The sequence below is a fragment of the Gymnoscopelus braueri genome, assembly GCF_963280865.1.
Source record: "Gymnoscopelus braueri genome assembly, chromosome: 21".
NCBI lineage: Eukaryota > Metazoa > Chordata > Actinopteri > Myctophiformes > Myctophidae > Gymnoscopelus > Gymnoscopelus braueri.
The window spans coordinates 38,434,367-38,446,157 of record NC_137623.1 but is presented as its reverse complement, the minus strand read 5'-3'; the positions used below and the strand labels follow the sequence as shown (position 1 = coordinate 38,446,157).

The window sequence follows — 11,791 nt, the reverse complement described above, 5'->3', positions numbered from 1 at the left end:
GTGTTGTTCCCCACCTCTCTGCTCCACTGTGGGTTGATGGTGTTGCAGGCGATGCCAGAGCGTCTCTCTTGGCCGTGGTGGGCCAGGGAGGGGAAGGTGCTGTGTTTCCCAGGTTGGATGGAGAGCTTCAGGTAGGGGTCAGGGTTGAAGAACATCCCCTTCTTCAGCCCCACCGCCTGGAGGCCTGCAACAGTCATTCAACATCACAAGAATGATAAGATATCTGTTACGCACACTCTACAAACCAGATTTGATCACATCAAATTATTTAAAACCAGTGTCCAAGTTAAGATGTCATATTTACCATGTCCTTAATGTCACATTATTATTATTTAGTCCTCTGTCTGTCTGTCTGTCTGTCTGTCTGTCTGTCTGTCTGTCTGTCTGTCTGTCTGTCTGTCTGTCTGTCTGTCTGTCTGTCTGTCTGTCTGTCTGTCTGTCTGTATGTCTGTCTTAATGTCTTAATGTCTTAATGTCTGTCTTAATGTCTGTCTGTCTGTCTGTCTTAATGCCTGTCTGTCTGTCTGTCTGTCTTAATGTCTGTCTTAATGTCTCTCTCTGTCTCTCTCTTTGACAGACATGCACGCATGTTGGGGACATACTGTATACTGCATACGGTATTTCTGTGTGTGTGTGCCTTCTGGTTGATGTGCACACGCATGCCCAGGAAAACACCGCACGCACGCACGCACGCACGCACGCACGCACGCACGCACGCACGCACGCACGCACGCACGCACGCACGCACGCACGCACGCACACACGCACGCACGCACGCACGCACGCACGCAAAAAGGAATATGAACATTTCGAAAAAGAATTGTGCCAGCCAAGAGGAGCACGCAACCAAATAACTCAACTTTCTCCGGCTCATGGAAGTGGTTTGGAATGAAAAATACATGAAGGCAATACTGTAGGCACACATTAAAGAAGTTCTGAAAAATTTATGAGTATGCTACAGTATCTGGATTATGGGTTCCATTTGTACACTCCTAACCCAGTGTAAAATATCTACACAGTAAAATCTGTATTCTTATTTTACACTGATGAGTGTATAAGACTACGGATTTGATTGTGTAGATGGGTAAATGAGTCCATGGAAGACAGTGTTCTAGTCTCTCTCTATGTATGAAGACAGCGTAGGACAACTGAGATGGACCGAGTGTACCGGTTGGATGTGATCCCACAGGGCCCACGTGGGTCTGATCAATGGCAAGTCGAGATGGATGGAATAAATAATGTAAAGTAAAATGATAGTGTGCAAGAGTAGCTGTCAAGCTGAACTGTAAGTCATTTATAATTACAACTCGGCCTCAGGTACAGAACGATCATAAAGACGACAGAGAGGAGACGGAAAGGTTGACGGAGGGGAAGAGACGCAGGCGTTGGATAGGAGTGGAATTATTCGGAGGGGCAGCGGGAAATTCACAGTTAATTACACAACATGATACACACAACATAGTTTTTCGTTCCAAGACTATAGCAGCAAGCAACAGCAAGTTGATCACTTGAGAGATCACAGTGGGTGGGTGGCTGTCTGTTATGAAAACATGGGGCAAGAGCCAAGAGGAGAGCAGAAGGATGACATACTGTAAATGCAACATTATTGAAGGGAAATTCCACCCTGACATGCATGTACACTAAGCTATATAAAAACTGCGTAGAGGTCAGGTCTAAATTGTATTTTTGTATTTTTCCACATATATGTAGGAGAAACTTAGCCTGGTAAACCATCCCGGCTACGTGAATTCACATTATCATGTGTCTTCTGCAGACCGGTCTGGCCCCAAGTGCTGGGTGGGTGTTTTGCAGAAACCAAAAAGTGGAATAGCCAATCAGCGTCTGCGCTCAGGGCCCTGTGATTGACAGACGACCGGGATGGTTTACCAGGCTAAGAGAAACCCACTCATAGTGACATCATTGGATATTCCTGCAGTAGTCACAACGGCATGTGATAGGAAGAATACAATTGAACATGAAATTGTGTTCTTGATCATAATTCTGGGAAATAGAGGAAACCGCTGACTGACATAGAAAAAAGATAACCATTGCACCAAGAAAGTAAATTACAAAGAACTCCTGGAACACACTGAACAAAACCTGCTTGAAGGCTCTAGTCTGCTGCACACACGTCAGCTGCGACGTGCATTAAAGATCTCAGAGTCTGGCGTGTACAAAGCCTGCAAGTGCTGTGACATCCGTCCTCTCGTCCTCTACTCACTGTACACACTCCACTGCTTGGCTCCACACAGCTCCAACGTCATCGGCAAGTACTGCTCACAACACGGCATGCAAGGGCCCTGATCGTCATCAACAATGAGGAGGCCTAAAGGGACACGGCCATTCACTGACATATGGTGCCATTAGAACAACTCTGCACTGCACTCGACAGCAAGAAGACCAAGGATATCGTCTCTGTTGGGTGGAAACCCAACAGAGACAGTTTTTGTCCAAAACTGTTATTTTTTGCAAATAGCAAAAGTAGCAGATATACAATCTCGAAACGCAGCTCGAAACGCGGCTCGAAACGCGGTGCAAAGCGTGACGCTGAAGTATGATCAAGTAGGGCGTTAATTTACGAAAAAACACCAACGATATATTCGTCGACTACAGGAAGCTGAGAAGTGATTACCCCCCCCCCCCCCCATCTACATCGACAGCAAAAGGCTCAACAACGCCATGAAATCCAGTGTGAGCCCCCTGCATCCTCGGAACGTTCTACAACAACACCATCAGTATGTGGAGATGGTGCCTATGACAGACACTACAACAACAAAAAGTTGTGTAGCCATTTCCAACCCCCCTCCCCCCCCGCTAGTTATATATTTGTTTTACAAAGTTTAACTTACTAAATTTCATTTTGAAATTGAATTGTTCTATTTTCAAAGGGTTTTTAGGGGCAATTGCATTGTTTGTTTCACCTCTATCATAATTATTTCCAGTAGTCTAATAACCAATAATGAAAGTAAATAAACAGAATTTGTAAAGTAATATAATGGTAGCAGTAACTGAGACAACAAACAAAGCCAAGTGACAGCTGTGTAAGTGAATGCAGACATGCGCGGCCGTCCACGCGACTGGTTGTGTCCCTCATCAAGTCACCTTTCGTGCACTGTGGCCCTCACCCTAAAACGAGTTTGGTCGATATCGATTCTGCACCGCCCCTCGACCTCAGAGTGGTGCGGATGGCCAAGCACATCATGAGATGTGAGCTTCCCTCCCTCCGCCAGGACATTTTCAACAAGCGGTGCATAGCCCCCGGCCAAGGCTGAGGATCATCAAGGACACTCACCACCCCAGCCACAACCTGTTCATGCTGATGCCACAGGCAATAGCAAAGAAACCAAACAGAAATACTAAGGAACAGCATCCAAGGCCAGGTTATCAGGCTGCTGAATGAACTGCTGACACTGTTGCCAACAGGCAGGCAATACCGCTGTATCAAATACCAAACAGAAAGACTAACGCCTCGTTGCCACTGAGCTCTGTGTGATGTCCCTAATCCGTTTAGTCCATTCGTCCCCATGGGAATCTTTTCTTTTAAGATGTATTTGTTGGCTTTTATGCCTTTATTGATGGGTTATTCAGTGAGTGACATGGTGAGTGGCAAACATGGGGAACTGTCGGTTTGCAAAGTCAGGAAAAGCAGGAAGGCAGAGGAAATCAGAGATAGAACAAAAGGCTGGAGGTGTGGCAGAAGGCCGAGAAGCAAGCAAAGGAGAAGAGCAACTAAGATGGTGAGGAGGAACATGTGCTTTTTGTTTTGGAAGAGAGCAGAGGTCAATGAGAGGATAACCATTGGTCCTTGAGCCAAAAGTTGGTTGCCACATATTTTGACCCTAACCCTAACAAAGTAGCAGGTACCCTGGGAAGATGTATTATTTACATGATATACTGAGCCCTGACTGCACCATCAATGGACCACTGAGAAGGAAGGAAGGAAGGAAGGAAGGAAGGAAGGAAGGAAGGAAGGAAGGAAGGAAGGAAGGAAGGAAGGAAGGAAGGAAGGAAGGAAGGAAGGAAGGAAGGAAGTGAGTGAGTGAGTGAGTGAGTGAGTGAGTGAGTGAGTGAGTGAGTGAGTGAGTGAGTGAGTGAGTGAGAGGGACAGATAGAGGGACAGAGTACGAGAGAAAAAAATTAAGAATGAACAAACAAACAAACAAACAAAACAAAACAATATAAGATAAAACAACATAACATTAAATATGGGAGCCTACCAGCCAGGGAGAAGTTGATGAGCCTTCTGTTGCCCAGTCCCTGGTTCACCTCAGGACTTACTACTGGCTTCAATACCTGGAGGGGGGAGAGATAGAGAGAGAGAGAGAGAGAGAGAGAGAGAGAGAGAGAGAGAGAGAGAGAGAGAGAGAGAGAGAGAGAGAGAGAGAGAGAGGGAAAATAGATGTCAGGAAGAAAAACAAGCCACTCCCTTGGGTCCTTTTGATGAAAAGGAATTTACCTCGAAGAGCTCAATAACTCACTACAATCTATGTCTGTCTTGACCTTATAGTTGGTTTGCTACAGTAGTAGTTAGTTGTGTGATCGAAATATATTATCCAAATGTTATTTTATGATTGCATGGTGTTCCTGAATGTCCTGTTTCGTATCAGGATGGATCTCGACACTGGCACATTCCTGGGTCAGAGAATCATTATTATATCCACAAAATAAATTACTCTCTATGATACTGTAGCTGTACCCCAATTTATATAACCTTATATTATGGGTTGCTAGTTGGTTAGCTTTGATTGATTGATATTTGTATTGACAAAAATGCATAATACATTAACATATAATTGTGCACATTATAGGGGTAGCAGAGACATACAGAAAATAAAATCAATAATACATACTTGCATACCATTTCCAATGTGCAAGACAACTAAAATAGCACAAAAAAAAGACATATGGGCTACTGTAAATGGAACGTACAGCAGGGATGGGCAACTGGCGGCCCGCACCGTCACTCAATGCGGCCCCAGGCCAAAAAAAAAAAAGGTTTTTTTTTTTTATCACAAAGAAAAACAAAGTAATCTAAACATATCCGAAATGGTGAACTATTGCCTTCAACTGTTCCAAACATGCAACTTTCCATGAACCATTTTAATTATAACAGTCCATCAGTAGAGCGCGCTCTCGTTCATTTTAATAGAAGCCTCATTAACTACAAGTAAGACGCGCGAACGCTGGAAGCGAACGCAGCTCGAAAATATTGTGTATTTACGGACTTGTAATCCGTGTTATTTCACCGTGATGGGGAGAGAACATTGACTGTGTGTGTGTGTGTGTGTGTGTGTGTGTGTGTGTGTGTGTGTGTGTGTGTGTGTGTGTGTGTGTGTGTGTGTGTGTGTGTGTGTGTGCGCAGGCTGGTGTGCATTGTCTAAATTCCTGCACTCTGGCGCACTCTGGAGGCTGCTTACAGGCAGTGCACGCATGTGAGTCACATGGGGGCTTGAGCCAATGAGAGCATGAACACAGACAGAATCGCAGACAGACAGACACACACACACACACACACACACACAACCTGAGCAGGGTTACATAGTAAGCTCCACTTGGTCGGAGGCGCGGCTTCTCGCCGCGCCTCCTTCCGCGTTCCGCGTCCCTGCCGATAAACAATGCGGCCCCCCAGAGTGATTGAGGACATTTTGTGGCCCTCACCATCTACAAAGTTGCCCACCCCTGAGCTAAGCCATCCAAATGTAGTTAAAGTGAACTACAAGTCACTAGGGTTTTTAAACTAGTCTGATGCATTCACTCAAACTAGCACACAGGAGTGTACAGTATCTTTGCTTTGACTACTATTGAAATAACCTGCTAAAATTACTATCAGCATTAATTTACAACAACAGTGTTGTGATCAATTGTACCACCTGTACAGTCTGATGTAATGACATATTAGTGGCCATCTACAGTTTCACTAGAGCTTCTGAAAACATATGCTGTGATTTGTGGCACACCGCTGGTCGCTATGTCACACTGCTAGTCATTATCCCCCCCTCCCCACTGTGGCCCACAGGCATCAACATGAGCAAAAATGGTCCAGCTGCTGCTGCTTGCACTTGTTCAATGCCACCAAGTGTTAGGCATTCACAGCCAGTATATATATATATATATATATATAGTGGCCTGTCGGTGATCCACTGGCTTTAAAGGGCAAGACCACTTTGGTAGAGGTTTGTGTTGTGTAGTTACCTTGCCATGGTGTAACTCCAAAGGTGGACAAGAAATAATTCCTCCAGTGATTAGAAATTGATAATTCAAAATATACTCCTCATTGACTTACACAACAGCTTTCAGAGTCACTCTTTTAGCACATAAACGAACGCAAACAAAGTTGATTCAGACAATATAGAACATCACCAAACCCAGTACTGTTAGTTTTTTTTATTTTTTATGTTAACTTCCTGTTGATTTTGCTTTTTTTATTAGGAAGAAAGCACGGACTGGATCCGGAAGTTGACATTTTTATAAAAAGAAAAAAACAGTACTGGGTTTGGTGATGTTCTATATTGTCTGAATCAGCTTTGTTTGTGTTCGTTTATGGCCAACAGTGGCTATACAACTGATGAACAAAAAGATAGCAATCTGCCGGCAAATACTAAAGGGCTGCCCGGGTATGCCGCCAGTGGGCAGCTATTGGTCTGGTGACTGAATGCTGTCTCAGCCAAGACTGGATATGATGAAAGATGACACAGCATAGATTCATAGATGTCTAACAACTGACATTATTTGAAATACGCTCCGTGTGGCAAAGTTAAACCTCTTGTTTTATCTGAGCTATTTTATATTTTTGATGTATTATTATTTATTACCAGGAGGCCGACATTTGCGATTTTAAAAAAAATATTACTCCTACACATTTTGTCCAAACATCACGCAAATCGGTACACAGTATCTCTACAGTCATGTGATCAAGACGGATCTGTCTGATTTTTCATATTCCATCCTGATTGGCTAAGATTGCCATCTAAAGTTTGCAAGAGTGGCTCGTTTTGAATAAATGCTTCAAATCATGATGCGATTGCCGTGAAACTTTGCATGTACATTCCCACTAGGCCGAGGAATAAATGCCATCCTTTTCACATTGGCCTGTTATAGTGCCACCAGCAAGGCCACAATAACCTACCTGACCTGGGGGAGACCTGTGCTCCGAGGAGCACTTTTTCTAGTTTTATTTATTTTATTTACGTAGGTATTCATGTATTTATTTTGCAGTATGCCATGGTGTAACTCCAAAGGTGGACAAGAAATAATTCCTCCAGTGATTAGAAATTGATAATTCAAAATAAGAAAAAAACAGTACTGGGTTTGGTGATGTTCTATATTGTCTGAATCAGCTTTGTTTGTGTTCGTTTATGGCCAACAGTGGCTATACAACTGATGAACAAAAAGATAGCAATCTGCCGGCAAATACTAAAGGGCTGCCCGGGTATGCCGCCAGTGGGCAGCTATTGGTCTGGTGACTGAATGCTGTCTCAGCCAAGACTGGATATGATGAAAGATGACACAGCATAGATTCATAGATGTCTAACAACTGACATTATTTGAAATACGCTCCGTGTGGCAAAGTTAAACCTCTTGTTTTATCTGAGCTATTTTATATTTTTGATGTATTATTATTTATTACCAGGAGGCCGACATTTGCGATTTTAAAAAAAATATTACTCCTACACATTTTGTCCAAACATCACGCAAATCGGTACACAGTATCTCTACAGTCATGTGATCAAGACGGATCTGTCTGATTTTTCATATTCCATCCTGATTGGCTAAGATTGCCATCTAAAGTTTGCAAGAGTGGCTCGTTTTGAATAAATGCTTCAAATCATGATGCGATTGCCGTGAAACTTTGCATGTACATTCCCACTAGGCCGAGGAATAAATGCCATCCTTTTCACATTGGCCTGTTATAGTGCCACCAGCAAGGCCACAATAACCTACCTGACCTGGGGGAGACCTGTGCTCCGAGGAGCACTTTTTCTAGTTTTATTTATTTTATTTACGTAGGTATTCATGTATTTATTTTGCAGTATGCCGTATGCAGTATGCTATTTAAAAGTAAATTTTCAGCCGGCCTGACAGCACACACAGTGGGATCAATACCGTGCCATCATTAGCCCTCCATTGATTTCACGGCCAGGAAGAGGAGGAGCAGATGGTAGAAGGAGAGAGAGGAGGAGGAGGAGGAGGAGGAGGAGGTGGAGGGAGAGGTTCCCCAACCAAGAGTGGTTAAGAGGAGAGAGACAACTTCATCTCCAGTTCCCAGTGTTTCCAGGACTTCACATGTACAATCACATTCCACATTTGTGTTCCCCACGGAACTGGATTTGGATAGAATATCCCTCCATGGCAACCCCCTCTAGCACTGCATCAAATGGCCGTGATTTGATAACATATCAAACAGCACGACTGAGCCAAATGGCCGTGAGCATAGCTCACATTGTAGACTGCCTAACCATCTGGCATAATCTATTGTTGTATGACTATTTTAAAATAAACAATTTGCGAACAAAGCACAACTTGTCATTAACACATGGGTGTACTGTATATGGAACACCGAAGTCTGACATCACTGCCACCAGAAGGGCGCAATCCCCCTGGGTCACGGCATCATTTATTTTATAGGATTTCCCATAGGCAAATATTAGATCACGTCATACAAGAACTATGTTCCAGAAATAAACAAATCACCCTGGAGATTTTACTCATATGGATATGAAGCATCGACTGACGGTGAAAAAGTACTAATTCATCCAAAGAGTAAGAACATAATTTTTTTTCTCCAAACACAGACACAAATGTAACTCAATACAGTGTATTCAGTGAGTGTATTCAGTGACTCTGTGTCATAAACGACACAGAGTCACGTATACCTGACAAAATCGCCATGGTTTGTTTATTTTGGTTTTTATATGATGCAATCTAAGATTTGCCAATGGGGATTCCAATAAAAAAAGATTACGCTGTGACCCAAGGGTATTGGGAGTCCCACTACCCCTCGGTCCCAGGGAGTGACGTCAGGACTTCGGTACTCTATTACAGTATATTTGATGACTGGGTCACTAATCTTACTTTTACCCCACAATGAAAACGTGTCTTTGTCACATAGACTGTTAAAACAATACGGACCAAGGGAGCCGTCACATGACCTATTGCTTTCTACAGACCAGTTTTGAACCCACTATTTCAGCTAATTCAAATCCAATTTCCAATTTCCGGTCCCGAAATGCAAGCGGAAACGAATGCTATTGGCTGGAAAGGCAGTGAGAGGATGGGTCCTCACTCAGTAGAACCAGTAGAAATCTTATATGCATATCCTACGTCAATTCTAAAATGAATGGGAACATAATTTACCAAAACCTATATCGTGGTAATTGAAAGAAGACTTTAAACTAGTGATTGAAAGCATAAAGTATTTATGACAATGAGCAGCATCTAATGCTTTCTGCATTCATGATGTCTCAGAGATAGTAATAGATAGATAGAGACAGATAGACAGACAGACAGACAGACGGAAAGACTAAGAAGAGAGACAGTCTTACACTAATAGAGAGAGAGTCAGAGGGACAAGGAGACACGACGAAGTCAGACAGACAAACAGAGGCATTCACTTTATCAGTGGTGGAAAGTAACTACGTACATGTACTCAAGTACTGTACTTAAGTACAATTTTGAGGTATTTGTACTTTACTTATTATTTACTTAAAGTATTTCCAATTTCCAATACTTTTACTTCTACTCCACTACATCTCAGAGGCAAATATTGTACTTTTACTCCACTACAATTATTTGAAAACTTTAGTTTCTAGTTACTTGTGGATAAAGTGCACCACTGCACTTTATCAGGGCACCGCCATCACTCCACCAATCAAAGATTGGTCACTTATCACCATGCTACACAGCCATAATCATACCATATTTACATACACACTGCACCGTTCTCTTTGACACAGGTGACACATACTGTACTGTAAGGAGCCGCCCAAATCATCTAAAATGTGAATACACACCATCCCACAACACATTATACTGCATGTTTAATTCATGAGTAGACTGTGTGGCATGCTGGAATCTGAAGTGATGCAAGGGGGGAGATTTCTACAATACAGTAGCTGGGAGAATGCATTAGCAAGGAAGGAGGGATGATTTTTCAATTATTTTCATGGCTCCCATGCGTTATAATATATAGATACATAGACAGACAGACAGACAGACAGACAGACCCTGTGCAATGTATCACCAGCAAACCTGGAGTTAGGACTTATGAAACTGGTTAGATTGTGTAGGAACGCTAAACAAAAAAAAAAGACTGCAGTGCGACATCCCAGATAAAGTCTGTGATGTTCCCACATTAAACTATTGCTGGGGACAGAGACACACACCGATCAACTGCTTTAAAGTCACTCAAATATTGTAATGGCAAATAATTGTTTGGCCGGCCTAAGATGGTGAGTCTGCCTACTACAAGGAAGAGGTCAGATAACTGACACACTGACAGTGACACTATGGTAACAGGAGAACAACCTCGCTCTCAAAGTCCGCAAGACCAAGGAGCTGATCGTGGACATTCATATGTATAAAATATTTCCCTGTGCAATTCTTTAATACAATTGAACACAAAGCCTAAAAGGCAAACAGAAACAGCAGAAAACATGCAGAAATGAATCAGTCAACACAGATGTCACGACCGTGACAGCCCCAGCGATAGCCATTCCACCAGACTTTGGGCCAGTCTCCACCTATCAGCCATCAGGCTGATGAACAAGCACTGAGCCCTGTCACCACCATGCTGCCACAGATTATTTTTGTGTGTGTACATGTACAGTGTTGACTGTGGCTGCTGCTGCTGCTGCTGCACTGGCACTGTCACGCATACGCTGACATATTTCATATCGTTGCTGTCGGGCAGAAACCTCTTATCTCCATATTCTAACTTTTGGTGTTTTTTCTCGTGTCTCTACTACTTGATCATACTACAGTGTCTCGCAAAAGCATCAAAAGTAGCATATCCGCAAGCTCGAAACGCGGCGCGAAGCGACGCGTTTTTGAGTTTGTGGATCTGCTACTTTTGCCATTTTTGAATTTGAGTCCTGAAAAGTAACTGTTTTGGACATATGAGGTTTCCGCCCAACAGAGACGATATGCTCCTGAGCGACCGATGTCTCACCTGCACAGAGACTATTCTGCTGCTATTTTACCTGCTACAATGTTTCTCCACTTGCACTAAGGGCCTTTCTGCCTCATTTAACTGCTATTTAAACATGCAAACGTGTATCTTATGTATATGTTGACATTGCTCGTCTTATATTAGGAACGTTTGACATATCTGACTTGTTTTCCTTGGTTCTTTTCCTTTTCTAATCTTTAACCGTTCCTAGAAACTGCAAATGTTTGGGAGCTTGTACAACTAAGAATTTCACACGCACTTTTATATCAGCAAAACCTGTGATGTAACAATGAAGTTGATTCTGAATATGTCTCTCCTTCTCAGCTTCCCTATTGTCTGTCTCTCCTCCACTGTCTCCCCCTCATCTTACAGTGCAAATCACCACACTGACCTCTCTCTCTTAAAAGTCTACTGTCTGTCTCAATAAAGAAAAAGTACATTTTGGAGTGGGCTGGCCTCTCTCCTTTCAACGAGGCAGGTGAAGACAAGGGAAATACATATTTTATCTTATTTTGACCTGACCTTTTTGCCACACAGTTGAGGAAAGCTTGGAGTAAGTGACTTTCACTGCTGGCAATCTTGCTAGCAGCTTCACTAATACTGTATGTTCATTTGACAAATAAA

The 11,791-nt window shown here is 42.9% G+C and overlaps 1 protein-coding gene across 1 annotated transcript in view; it reads right to left on the bottom strand.

Annotated features, from left to right (window-relative positions):
- hecw1a (HECT, C2 and WW domain containing E3 ubiquitin protein ligase 1a) overlaps nucleotides 1–11,791 on the bottom strand; it is a gene marked incomplete at its 3' end in the record, with an annotated part of 89,578 nt that overhangs the window by 57,420 nt on the left and 20,367 nt on the right. Inside the window, exons 5-6 of the mRNA XM_080417514.1 lie at nucleotides 4,218–4,293; nucleotides 15–184 (exon numbers count right to left, since the gene is read on the bottom strand). Coding sequence (XP_080273640.1) covers nucleotides 15–184; nucleotides 4,218–4,293 — 246 coding nt within the window. The remainder of the gene's footprint in view (nucleotides 1–14; nucleotides 185–4,217; nucleotides 4,294–11,791) is intronic.